A 14,000-nucleotide genomic window follows, 5' to 3' on the forward strand; every position below is an offset into this window, starting at 1 on the left:
TCAGAGATCGCGCGATGATGTAACGAATTAGCCGCTAATTGGTGAAGGTCGGATCGAAACTTGTCGAATATATCCGTCAAAGTGCCGGGAATTATCTCGATACAACTTCGATATAACTTCTTTAGTAAAATGCTAGCTGTTAAATATAAAATTATCGCAGTAATTTACGGAAAATTGCGCTATATTCGTGTGATATTTCCAGCAGCATTTTCCTACTCTGTAATAATTATTATTAAATTATAATTATAAGATATGAAAACGAGTCTTGCAAATACGAGAACACACGCGGTATAAATATTGTGGATACACGCCGTGTACAAACAGACCAAGTAATTCATACACATGCACTTAGGGTGAGCGTAGATAAGCGACGCGGTCCGTGATAAGTTGGTGATCGATGCGTTTCCGGGGGCGTAAAGTGTTCCAGGTTGCAATTATCGATAATTGTGAAGTGACCGTTTTGATCCTTGGGACACAACTAGATAAAAAAAAACTTTAACACGCATTAACTACGGATCGCACACGGACTGTGCACGCGTGTACGTGTAACCGGCTATTGGCAAACCCTCGCCTTTCTTGGTGACTGGCCTGACTCATTCAACGACGAAAAGAACGCGTTAATAAAAACCGTGTCGATTGTCTTATAATATTTTCTGCTCAAAGATATACCAACGATACTTCAGAAATTTCGGGAAATACAACGAAAGAAAATTGCAATAATGCCAATACCTAGTACCAAAATCTTTTATATAATTAACAATGTTTTTACTTTTACTTTCGCTGACAAAAAAAATCGATTGTACAAAAAAAGATGTTTTATTATAAATTGTTTCCTATTCTAAATTGTTATAGATCTCCAATTTAATTTTGCTTACTAAAAATATAGCAAATTTAGAAACCTTTTTCGATAATAACAAGAATGCGTTATAGAAATTCGACAGAACATAAATAGATTAAAGTTTGAGAAATTTTATGTATCCGGCAATGTTCCAACAAAGAGGCGTGGACGAGAATGTGTGTGTATAATGTCGAACTATGATGAAGAAGCGGCAGAAACGAAGGTAAACACTATTATTACGTAAATATTGGCTGACTTGGTGTTCCCAGCGTAGTCATGAATTTATACGGAATAAGCATCGCGGAACGCGCTATTCCCTTTAATTCCAAAGCACTCGACCACGAGAGTTAGTACTGGTGCGACGCGGCCGTAATTCAATTTCGATCTGTACACACGGTCAGCCGGAAGTCGATTGGTTCTCATCGTAGAATTTCCTGGTCACACGAAAGGTAAACGCGTGACAACGCGAGGAAAGGAGATCTTATAAACGTTACAAATATAAACGCGACTTCATACAGACCCTTAAAGTAGGGTCGTAAGAAGGGAAAGAAATCAATTTTTCTTACATTTTCTCAAATAACTCTTCAAGAATATTTCCTGAAACTTTGAATGCGATTCCTTGAAAATTTTCAGACTTAATAATGGCTTGAGCGATCTAGTTCCGAGATAAGATTTTGAGCGTTCGAATCCGTCCAGGTATGTTATACCTGGACTCGATTATACTTGGAATATAAAGGTTGGGACTGTTGTTGGCAGATGTTTCCAGAATTCTAAGCAGCACGAGCCCTTTTATGATTCAGGAATGGCCGATTTAAAATCGTAAGTACCAAAAAACAGAAATATGCAGTGGCTCTGCAATGTCAGCAATTTGACAAGATCAGTATGGACATGTCTGCCGCCATTGCAAATATCTCAACTATTTCATATTGTTTTTGTATATCGAAATTCAGATATATTCATAGATATTCTTTGAAGCATAAATAAAATATGTGTAGAAACATGATAGCAATCACCGTTTTCCCCCCCAAAAAATTCATGAAAATCGTTGTTTGCTGCCGCTTCCGAATCTAAAGGCTTTCTTAACTCTGATAGTTGAACCGATTTGCTTTTTCAAATATATACTTGAAATACAATAGAATTTTTTAACGTAATAAAAAGAGTTGTTGAGAATTATTGTAAATTTATTTATCATTGCACAATAAAAACTGGAATGTAAATTTTCGAATATTACTACGCGTGAAATATTGAATTTATAATTTTATTTTCGATATATAATTCATTTGAAATATGATTTCATTTGTATTTACAATTGCAATTGCAGTTTAATCTAAATGTCAACGGATCGTTATTGTGGCAAGCGAATAAATAACGACAAACTCAGCCTAACGATTTGAATCCCAAGGATGAATGGAAGCCTTACAAATATTCCGCGTTGGCGAGCTGATATTGTGCAAAGAGTACGGACACGCGTGGAATAGAATAATCAAAGTTCCCAGACATAACCGCATGACGAGTAATAAGCAAATTATAAATAACATCATCCTGATGAAATAATACGACGTTCGATTGGTAATACTTCGTCGTATTTTAAAATTAAAATCCTCCAACGTATATATTACAAAAATGTCTAGAATAAATGCATATATATATATTTGCTATTCAAAACGATAGAAAAAATTAATGATTTCTCATACAATCGTAAACAAGTAGACGAATAAAGAAACTTCGAAATTTTCAGTAAATTAAATCAATTTTATTTTAACACGAGTGTCATTGAAGGAAATTTTTACTAAGAAATTTAATACTAAAAATTGAAGAGTTTCACGAGATAATACACACTGATCTCTTATCATATTCTCGAAGGAAAATTGGATTTTAAATTCATTATAAAATATGCCGCTTTCGGTCTGTTTTAGGTCAAGTCCCTGGATGATCCGTATAAAACTCACCGATCGATGTCTAGCTTTTTGGCGAGTTTTACAACATTCGTAAAAGAATTAATAATGTCAAGAATCGTGCGGCGTGAGAAAATGCAACGAATTCGCTTGCGTCTGCAAAAACACGCCTCTCAACAGCCGTATGTTATATATATATATATATATATATTGTGTGGGAGGCTGTCCAACCAAGCACCTATTGTTAATATCGATCGTGCTCCCCATTCGCAACGTGTATGCGAACGACTAAAGTCCGAAGCGTCCGAGGGTGGTAACGTGTCTGTCTGATTCATTCGATCATGTTACTGACAAACCAGGTGTGCGCCATGAAAATGGCACTACGCGACATCGCGAGAATTTGAATACGAAATCTATCATCTTTAGCAGACTTTTCGCAAAAATTTTGTTTTGAAAAAAATTCCTTAAAATTCTTTAAAATATTATAATTTTGTATATTTAATACGATAGTCTTAAGATTATTTCTATAACTTCGAACGCTTGCATGCAAACAAGCGATAACTCGAGATAACGCGCGTGATTTTGCGTAATTAGCGAATGTTCCGCTATCGTCTAATCCTTTATCGTATAATATCGTTAATGCTACGGCAAGTAGATAATGTTCATTTAAACGTTAGAATACAAAATCCGAATAAATATAAAAAGCTGAAAATATATTTCACATCGTTTGTACAATATTTCATTTTGATATCATTTCGTATTTGATGCGAAATCCGGTGTACGAAGATACTGAAATTTTTTTCACGATACGTCCGAATTATTGACAATTGCGTTACGATAGTTGAGAAACAGGATGCGTAAAAGGATTAACGCTCGAAAGCGCAGCGATATTTCTTCCCATGTATGCCGCGACTTAAGTGGTCAACAATAAAGTAATTCCCGCGCGGTCTTTAAGAACCTTCGCGAATTGTAAAGGCCCCGGTAAGTATTCAACGAAATACAAGCTTCGCTATCGCTTACGCGATACAAGTACACGGAATAATTATTAATGAAATTTTTCGCTCTAAATTATATGCCAGCCGGCGAGATTAATCCCCCGAATAAAGTTCATTTTGCCTCGCATATATTTAATTTTAGATTTTTCAAACAAAATATAATAATAGAATATACATATATATATATATTATTTTATATAATTTTTTTATAAATAAAAGAAATAATTTTCTTCTTCACTACTTATTAAGCAGAAAAAAAATTGTCCAGAAGATATAAATATAATTCACACGTATATTCGAAGAATTCAAAACACATCTTCATTCTTAGGAAAAGAAAATTACAAATTTAAGAGCAGGCAAGCGAAAAGACATAAACTTATAAATATATAGCCATAAATTTTTTAGGATTAAGAAACTCTTGCGAATTATAAATGCCCTGATAAACATCCAACGACGCAGAAGTCGACACAGCGAGTGGCTCGACTAGTCCGTTTACGCGGAATATTTTCGAGCACAGCTCGAAAGAGAGGTGCATGTGTGTATTGTGTCTGGCGGGAGTGTGCTCTGCCGGATCAATTATGCTAGTCTCCCCTAACGCGCCACTCGCTTGCTCTGCTCCTTCATCGTGTTGCCTCGCGAACGAACGTAACGGTTAGCGACGAATGTGCATTCGACGTGTACCATAGACGCGGTGTGGTGGTAGCGCGAGATCTTGCACTCTTTCTGAATTAAATATCCCGTCCCTGAGTGCACGTGCTCTTTTTTTTTTTTTTTTTTTCTATCCCGAGCGAATCAACCGAGCTTTTGAGCGATTTATAGAGTTGGAGATATTTTCAAGACCGCGGAAATAGGGGACAGACGCGATAATGATTTACGGATGTTACCGTTATATTTAGAGAAGCGTTGAAGATAGTTGCGTGAGCTTTTATATTTTTGTAACTTATTTCTTCGAAATGTTTTAGCTTGTATTTTTCTCGAAATTAACCTGTCGTACAGAAGATTAAAAACTTTGTCTTGATCTGGCTAAATATAATTTAGATTAAATTTAATTTCTCATTAATAAAAAAAATAATATTATAATAAAGAACGTACAATAACGTTCAGAGATATATTAAAAATAACAAATTTATTTTACAAATACTAAAAGCCTCTTTAAAAGCCAGCTATAGTAATCTAAACGACACGATTACATTCTGCCATGTGCCAGCACATACGTATAACAAATGATCGATGCAGAGTGTCATATATATATAAACAATCACGGGATCAATAAGGAACATAGATATACCACTCTAATATTTCTTCGATTACTCGAGCGAGAATACTGGGTTCGCGTTCAAAGTTCGCGATCGCGAACACAAGATTTTATCTTCGATTAACCCATCAAATATGAAGAAGAATACAAGAACATTTTTGAATTATGAAATTATCTATTAACGCGCGGATGTTCTCCTTCAATTCATATATAAAAATACAATATAATCATCCTCTGTATAATAATCTTTTTGTTATTTTGCATATTGGCAAAAAGTAGCTCGGTATTTTAGAGATTAAAGCGAACCGCGTTTCTCTCTCACGTGACGCCACTTTGAACTTCCGTTCTTCGATTACGCTAACAAGAACGTAACTCGCTTGTGTCGGAAGTTCGCGAGATTTTTGGTCTCGTTCTACATGTCGGCAAAACAACATACGCGGTGAAAGGAAGTGCCGTCTTGCGACTCGATCGGCGGCTTTGAGAAACGTCCGTTATTACGCCCGCTGGAAGGAATTCGGATGGCACGTGAAGTAGAATATCCTTAGAAGCAACCTCCACCGAAGGAAACCTGATATTATTACTCCTTCGATACTTTACTTTTTGTCATCCATAGAGATTACATATACCCTAGATTTCTCAAAAATTAAAATTGTCGATGCAAAAAGATCGCTATATATATATATATATATATATATATAGAGCAAATAATGCATAAAATTTTAATGACTTTTTTATATTAAAGAATTTCTTTTATAATATTCAACATCGAAATATGTGTATTTAATAAATATACATATCTATATATATATATATTTTTTTTAATTATTAAAATTTGAAAAATTAATCTTCGCCATTTGTATTCCCAAATTTAAAGTTTATAAAAAAGATATTGTTCTGAATAGTTTATAATTTAGAAATAACTTTTATCCCCTCATATGTTAATTAAAAAGCAATCCGCTTTAATTTTTGAAAATCTATCGTAAGAATTAAACTCGGAAATGTTAGAATACCCTCTCTTGTACATTTACTACACATATTATACATTATAATCTCATAATTTATTACGTAAACATCATATATCGCGAAAAAGAATTCAAAAATATTACAAAGAACAGCGATAAGGAAAGAAAGGAAAAGAAAAGGTAACGAAATCTCGATAAAAAAAGGAAAATAAATAAAATGAAATCGCTGAAGAGAGAGAGAGAGGTCATGCGAACAACGAAAGAGATCGTTGACGAATTTTTTCTTATATGGGAGCTAGTTCGGGTATACAAAAGACCGGTCGCAATGACAAAGGGCGAACATCCATTGGGCCCACGCGTGATTATCATGTTTCGATCGGACCGCATCGCATCGCGGAAAAACAGAGACGTACGAGAGAGGAGAAAGAGAGAAGACGAGGACGAAACAATGGAAATCGGAGATAAAGAATAGAAGAAATATCTCGATATATTTATCTTCAGGAGAGAACTTCTTTTCGAAAGAAAACATCGAGGACGAGAGGAAAGCGAGTGACGGAGAAATAAGGGGAAATTAATAATCGGAAATAAATGAAGGAAAGAAATTTCTTAGAGCGGAATAAAGAAGGCAAGCCGAGAGCGCGAGAGGGAGGAAGGCGATAAAGAAGGTGCGAGACAGATCGACTGCAACGGCGGCGAGAGGGAGAAACGCGCGCCTGCACGTACAATATAATCTAGGGATATTCTTACCGTCGGTCCTCTGGATGTTTATGCTGCAGCCGACGTCGATGTTGCACGTACCGTGATCCATGGTCATTTAATCGGTCTCGCACACCGCGTTCGGCACCATAAAACGCGCCCGGCTTCTTCCGTTATTACTACCGTACAACGAGGCCTCGCCGTCTCGCACGCGGCCGATTAATCGACTAGAGCGAGCGAGAGAGAGAGAGAGAAAGAAAAGAGGGACGAAGATGAAATCGCGCGGCGACGATGACGGTTGACAGTTACGGCAGCGTTCAAACTCGCGCGGCGACCGGTCGAACTTCTCTGTCTCTTTCTTCTCTCTTCTTCGTTCCTCGATGATGATGCTCTCCTTTCTCTCTCTTTCTATACGTTCTATATTCTATCTCGTTGTCGCTAATCCTCGTTCTAGGAACGAAGCTCTTCTCTAGACTCCAAGGCACGCCCGATATGTATCTAGTCGCGGCTCTCGTTCGTCTCCCGTTCGAACGTTTACGCCGCGTCGTCGTCGTCGTCCCCGTCGTTCTCGTCGTCTTTGTCGTCGTTCTCGACGAGATGGCAAACGGTCAACGAGCGTCAACGAGCGCGCACGCACGCACGCACACACACACACGATCCGTACGTCGGCGTATCAGCCGAAACGCATCCGCGGCTCGACCGTTGGAGTATCTATCTCGCGCTCGGAGGACGACCGTTTGCTTTCGTGCCGGGATACACCGCCAGTGTCCGTTATTGACAACGGAAGAACCGCGATGGCGCCAGCTTCCGGCCGGCGCGCGCCGATCGTGCCGGCATCTGTCGGCGCGAATGTAAGTTAGAGTGACCATGCGAATAAAACTAGTCCGTACGGTGGCGTCACTTGATTCATTTTAGAGCCGGCGGTAACTACACGGCCAAATTCATTTTTCTTCGATGCCATGGTAAAACAGTCGGTTAGTGCATATCCGTGCTAAATATAATCGTGGAATATTATTGCACTATTTTTATATATATATATGCACATATAAAAAATAAATAAATTTTCTTAAATTGATTTTTTTAATAATTTTTTTTATATACAGATGGTATATCATTTTTTTTTAATTGTAATTTAACATCCTTGCTTATAAAGTAATGATTATATATTGAGGACCAAGATCCTAAAAATATTAAAGAAAACTATCTTGAATTATATATGTATTGACGAAATATTTCTTGAAATGAAATATTTCTGATCATTAAATATCTAAATAATTCACGAAAAGTTCTAGAAATTTTTTGTCTTTTTTCCCGATTTTAACATTTCTTATTTTTTCACAGCTTGTTGTTCCGCGGCTTGACGAATTAACGATTTTAACTCTTCCAAATCAAAATTCTCACTTTTCAATAATCGTTCAATGATGTGCGCCGCCCTAAAAATACATAAATCACACAATTATTATCGCACACACAGTCAACAAACATATTTAATTAATTCTTCATCGAGCATAAATTTTATCATATCAAAATACAATTCTCACATATCTTGTCTTGCAGCTTCCGGTAATCGCGGAGGTAACTCGCCAGCTTTAAATTTTTCGTAAACCTGCAAAAATGCTTTAACTTTATCAAACGGTATTAAATTATTTTATTTCACACATGCAAGAAATCTTCAACAATTACCTCTAATGCTCGCTTAACAATCTGTTCGTCCAAACCAGCATTTCGCGCAGCTGCATGTGCAAAACTACGTGTTGCGTGTCCAGTAGTTAAACGATAAAGATACGCCACGGAGCCGTCGTTGTTTGTGACAAACTCGAAGGTCTGTACAATAAATATAATTACTAAATATAATTAAATAAACAAATAAAACTACAATAAATAATTAAATAAAAATTTAAATAATTAACGTAACAATAGTAATGCGTATGAGATGTATATTTTACCTGCTCTTCAATTATCGGATTTTGCTGCAACATGCTCATTATTCGATGCATATGCGTGGCCACAAAAACGTGTGGGCAATAAATACGTCGCTCGACGAAATTATTCAATACAGCTGCGAGCAATGACAAGCCACTCACTTCGGACGTTCCGTTTCCGAATTCGTCTAAAATGACGATAGAATTTGACGTGGATGTGTAAAGAGCGGAGTTTATCTAAAAAAAATCGACAAATGATGAAATCATTGAAAAAAAAAAAAAAATACAGAGAATACGCACAATTAACAATTCGCTCTTTTGAAAAAATTTTTAATTATGACTTTCGGTACTTTTTGAAAAATTTTTTCTACCTGTCGCATATCTTGCAAGAACATGCTTGTATTTAGAGCAATGCTGTCCATGGACGTAATTTGTGTGAGAATATGAGTCACTGTTCCTATGGTGGCCGATTTGGCCGGTACGTAGCAGCCGATGTGAGCCATGAACACAATGAGTGCAATTTGTTTGAGATAAGTGCTCTTGCCAGAAGCGTTCGGACCGGTTAAAATTTTTACGAGGCTCTTTCCGTCCCCGGAATAAGTGTCATTCGGAACGAAGGTTGTTAGAAATTCTTGCAACGGGTGTCGACCTTGTTCTACTGCTATAATCTGACGCTCCACCATATTTGGCTTTACATAATTGTATTCTCGCGCGACTACGTAAAACGCCAATAATCTGATAAAAATAATGCACGAAATGTCCCAAAAATTACGCACTTCATCTATAATAGCTACAGATTTCTTGACAAATCTAAAATTGTTATCGCTTTGATCTTTCTTACGGTTGATATTATAATTTCACACCATTTTTTATAAAAAAATCATAAGATGTCTAATCCACTCACGTATCTAATTCAGCGCACAATTGAATCGCGTTGAAGATTGATGCAGCATGTTTATTTATATATTTCACCAGTTTCAATATAATGTAACTCTCTCGCTTGTTGATCCTTAGTAATATATCTCCTATAGTATTATCTAACTCTGCAAAACGAGCAAATAAATACGCATAAAAGAAACGATATTCCATGTTCCATATATATCATAAGATGCATAGAATTAGAAATTATATGACAATAAAACCTTTGGCACTGGGACTTTTATAATAACGTATATTGTTGCTAATAAATTTAAATTCTAAATTCTGCAAATCCACATTATCGGCTGGCGATGGATTCCATCCGGTTATTGCTAAAAGGTATCCGATATTCGGTATGTATACCATCTTGCAAGTTGTCACCGAAGGTGGAAGATGGTCTTTCATATCTTTTTCTCCCATTCGTGTCAGAGTCTCGGGTAAAGTGCCTCTCAAGTGATGCACTGCATTCCGATAGAAACATAAATAATATATGAAATTTAGGTAGTTGAGTGCACAAATGCAACAATTTAATTTTAGGCATATTATCACCGATTCGAGAATTGCAATTTTTGTTTCGTGTAAAAACAGAATTATAATATAATTAAAATAATATTTACATCATTATTCGGATTCTGCAAAACAGATCAAGATTAGCTTACACTTATCCAAATGTGAATCCACGTTTGCTCGGACGATGAAATCATTTTCGGATCTCTTCGAGCTAAAGTCCACTATGTATTCGATAAAATATTTGACGTAACGCACTTCGTTCGTGATACTTTCAACAATTTTACGAAACAGCTTTACTTTTTCACGATGTTTTTCGCATATGTCGGCGATATAGATTATGGAAGATATCGTCTTGTAAAATATAAAATAGAATATGAGATAAAGACATAGTAAAAAAAACAAACGTCACGAATAAATTACGTTGATTAAAAAAGAGAAATTTAATAAACCTTATGCAATCGTCGCCAATCAGAAATTTTAGCCTGCTGCGCTAGATATCGATCCAAAATAACATTAGTCAAACGATAAACGTGTTTCAAACATGACGTCAAATTTTCGACGATACTCTGATTATCCGGATTAAGACAAAATTCGATAACTTCGAATCTTTCATTAAGAATGTCGATATTTCTTGTAGGATGTCGCAACGTTCTCCTACACATACAATAAATCTCTATTTGAAATATTACTCTATATATAATGTGAAACATTATATATATATATAATAATTATATAAAAAAATTATGACAAAATAATACGGCAATGAATACTTGCCACAAAAATTGTGCTCCAGGCCGCGATTGACAACGGCTCAAAAGAATGAATAAGCTACCACTTTGTTTCTTCGATGCCGCATCGCCACACTTGAAAAGACTCGGATGATGTCTGGCGTGCACGATATTTAACGCCTCATAAGTATCGTCATTTATCATGACAATGTCACGTCTACATCCCAATACACAGTAAAAGAGTTAACATACATTGTGAAATACAACGCATTTCATGAAAAAATATTCACATTAAATTATTAAACCAAAACAAAAAAAAAAACAAAACAAAAAAAGACAATTTATAATAGTAACCAATAAATGTAGACTGTGACAGTACAACAAATCCAATTGTTTAAAAAATATAATTGTTGCTTTAAGAGAGAAAGATTTAACCCAATCGGAGATCCTTTTTTATTAAAAAAATCTATATTCCCAGGGAAATTGTCAGTGAATGAAATGACATGATTGTACTATCAATGCCACGTCTAAAATATTAATCCCAGCGTCAAATTCAGAGAGACTCACAATGTTACGCTAGTCAAAGATACAAAGTTAGGTCTGCCGGAAGGATCCAGCGCGATATTGCTCCAATGCTGATCAATGTAGATCAAGAGCAGACCCAACGCGTGTATCATGACGATCGATTTGAAATTCAACAGGCCCTGAAGAAAGATGAGTCTCTCGACGTTGTTGGCGTTCTCCGGTTCCGATTCGAGCTTGAGACATCGAACTCTGTGATAGCATCTGTCGAAGCCGTGTTCCCTCTTCCGCATCACCCTCAGCGAGACCTGCATCGGCCTCGCACTGCTCGTTCCCGATGATTTGTTCGATTCGCTCGACGTTTCCGATGTTACCAAAGTCTCGATCGCCGTGAGAAACTCGTCGGACGTACCGGAAATCGTAACGACATAACGCGGTTGGCATTGTTTATACAGTGTTTTCGTAATGTTAAAATGAATATTGTCGTCGTAGGTATCGTCCATCACGAACAATTCGGAGGTGAGAATATTGTAGTAGGCTGCGCCCAATTGATTGTTCGACCAGATCATAGCTAAAATGATCTGCGAGGAAAAATATGACTTGTATATGTTGTAATAAAGCATAAACCAATATTTCTAAGATTCGCATAATTATGACCATAAAATTTATATCGCCTTACATACGTTTTATACAGAAGCAAATTTGTCATTTTTCAAGGAATAATTACTATAGTATTTTGTTTACATAGAGAGAGAGAGAGAGAGAGAGAGAGAGAGAGAGAGAGAGAGAGAGAGAGAGAGAGAGAGAGAGAGAGAGAGAGAGAGCTAATATATTGTAATAATAAAACTAAACTATATGACAAATGTGTAACAAGAAAACAAAATATTATTCGAAACATTTTAAAATAATTTAATATATGAATTATAGAAAATATACTAGCCTCGTCTCTATCAGCAAAATTGTCAATGTGCATCGCAGAGCCGTCATTGCTCCGTTGCTTTTCCGCTGCGACTGATTGCTCCGTTGGAATATTCGGTCTGCTAAACTCTTCTTCGTCGCTACTATTTTCGTTCAATATCGATTCGAATTGTACTTGTCTAAAGTGAAAAACATATACTAGCGTATTAATTTTGAAAATAAGATGTAACAATATATTACTTTGATATCATATATGCGTCTAACACTGTAACTTCTGTCTAAGAGAATCTGTAATCTGTATAAGAGAAAGAAACTAAAATTGAGGCGATTTTATAAAGAAACAAGTACAATAAACATACATGTTGTTAGTTAAAGAAGGGATCAACGACGAGATATTCCTTGAGAAACCCAGCGAGCTCATTTTTTATTGTTCGTTCTACGAATTTTAGATTCGGAATGCACGAACAATACTACAATGAAGTAACACAATTACCTGAATTTCATTCAACCTAAGAACGTTAGTCACGCTCGCCGATTTTGCGACAAATTTCACGCGATATATTTAACGATCTTTTCTTTGAAGGTATTGAGAAAAATGTAAAAATATAGAATGCAAATAAATACTCTTTCTTTCTCTCTTCACAAATATTTAAATATAATGTTACGTAAGATATGAATCTCTTACGTAAATAGGTTAAATCTTTTTTTGATACGCGCAATAAAAACATCAATATAAGAACTGTAAATATAATTCATATAACATAGCTCACGTATAACCTTAGCGCAATTTCCACACAAATTCGATCTGTTGAAAAAAAAATGTGGGAAAGGTATAAAAAAAAATCGCACATATTTAATAACAACATTATTCTTTGATTACATTACATGAGCAAATATTTGCAGTCGCCTGCAATTCTTACCTGTACATAATTACAAAATATTGCCCTAAACCTGTTTAAGTAATAAGTACCCGGTATATTATTGGTATTTTTTGCGACGCAGTTTTATAACTGTACCGTATAAAACGATCTCGCGCGCGATGTAAGATTATTGTCTTTGATTCAGCTTTTGCTTTGTTAATACTTACGAAACATATAAATAATAGATGGACGTACCAAGAGTTGTATGGAACACATTTGGTTAGGAGTTAGATCGTGTTACTTGTTACACATCATATATAAAATATTACTTGACATTAGTTTTCGCGTACATAATACTACGTGAAGAATGATTATCACGATGGCATTATTACAACGATTGTTATATACATTCGCAAAGAGTATATAGGGTTCTCGCAGAATATTCTCTAAATTGCATTAAAAAAATCTATTTCTCTGTAAATTTTAATTATAAAATCTTGTCAATTATATTAATCGTTAATTATAAAATCTCAATTTATAAAACTTCATAAAATTTGTTATAGAGCTTAACATTTAATACATTGATACACGAGATATATTGTTTTTGTTTAACAATTTTGCGATAATTTTGTTTGAGATAAACATATCGAGTGTACAAAAGTGTGTAAACAAAATCTTTTAAATTCGATATTTTTCATACAAAAATATATATGTATAATATAAATCAAATCTTTTTTCCTCACAATTTTCTTAAGATCTGGAATAATTTTCAAGATCTAAAAAGGCCTTCTAGCTTGGAATAGGCGGAGATGGTTGGGGATTGAAAGAAATAGGTCGATAGCTCTTCTCCCTCACGAAGGGCTGCACTCCGTTCAATACGAAACCGTTCATAGGGTTTCGCTCTTGTTTGATCGGCTGCACCGGGCTCTCGTCCTCCGAGCTGATGGCTTCCTCGCTGCGTGCTGGGCTAGCCGACCTAGT

General features: G+C 35.7%; 3 protein-coding genes and 1 long non-coding RNA gene across 6 annotated transcripts in view; 1 reads left to right on the forward strand and 3 right to left on the reverse strand.

The window, feature by feature from the left end:
* Nucleotides 1-7,417, reverse strand: part of Klp10a (kinesin-like protein 10A) — a 31,404-nt gene extending 23,987 nt beyond the window's left edge. The window contains exon 1 of the mRNA XM_070309969.1: nucleotides 6,693-7,417. Coding sequence (XP_070166070.1) covers nucleotides 6,693-6,759 — 67 coding nt within the window. The 5' untranslated portion in view covers nucleotides 6,760-7,417. The remainder of the gene's footprint in view (nucleotides 1-6,692) is intronic.
* LOC138940668 (uncharacterized) lies at nucleotides 1,191-3,837 on the forward strand. Its single transcript, XR_011448028.1, has 4 exons — nucleotides 1,191-1,287; nucleotides 1,472-1,657; nucleotides 2,160-2,407; nucleotides 2,755-3,837. It is a non-coding gene; the product is annotated as an uncharacterized lncRNA (long non-coding RNA).
* Nucleotides 7,418-7,883: 466 nt separating the features above from the next.
* Nucleotides 7,884-13,087, reverse strand: LOC138940556 (mutS protein homolog 5-like). Its single transcript, XM_070309540.1, has 13 exons — nucleotides 13,080-13,087; nucleotides 12,182-12,338; nucleotides 11,287-11,822; nucleotides 10,766-10,936; nucleotides 10,441-10,645; nucleotides 10,141-10,342; nucleotides 9,706-9,942; nucleotides 9,468-9,606; nucleotides 8,935-9,298; nucleotides 8,588-8,800; nucleotides 8,325-8,465; nucleotides 8,183-8,247; nucleotides 7,884-8,074 (listed from the first exon to the last, which is right to left on the reverse strand). Exons 1-13 carry the CDS (start codon nucleotides 13,085-13,087, stop codon nucleotides 7,969-7,971), a joined length of 2,544 nt encoding a protein of 847 aa, XP_070165641.1. The 3' UTR covers nucleotides 7,884-7,968.
* LOC138940511 (zinc finger CCCH domain-containing protein 13-like) overlaps nucleotides 13,018-14,000 on the reverse strand; it is a 69,717-nt gene continuing 68,734 nt past the window's right edge. For all 3 annotated transcript variants that reach the window (XM_070309492.1, XM_070309491.1, XM_070309493.1), the window contains exon 10: nucleotides 13,018-13,995. In XM_070309492.1, the coding sequence (XP_070165593.1) occupies nucleotides 13,809-13,995 (187 nt within the window). In that variant the 3' untranslated portion in view covers nucleotides 13,018-13,808. The remainder of the gene's footprint in view (nucleotides 13,996-14,000) is intronic.

This window comes from Polyergus mexicanus, unplaced genomic scaffold (assembly GCF_030449975.1).
Source record: "Polyergus mexicanus isolate NDT 795.1 unplaced genomic scaffold, iyPolMexi1.0 SCAF_17, whole genome shotgun sequence".
In the NCBI taxonomy this organism is placed as follows: domain Eukaryota; kingdom Metazoa; phylum Arthropoda; class Insecta; order Hymenoptera; family Formicidae; genus Polyergus; species Polyergus mexicanus.

Excerpts from the sequence above, each read along its gene's own strand:
- LOC138940556 (XM_070309540.1), bottom strand. Across the intron at positions 10,937-11,286 it reads TCTTTGACTAGCGTAACATT|ACGTGACATTGTCATGATAA; the intron begins GTGAGTCTCTCT and ends ATTGGGATGTAG. Across the intron at positions 9,943-10,140 it reads GGATTCACATTTGGATAAGT|TGCATCACTTGAGAGGCACT; the intron begins GTAAGCTAATCT and ends ATCGGAATGCAG.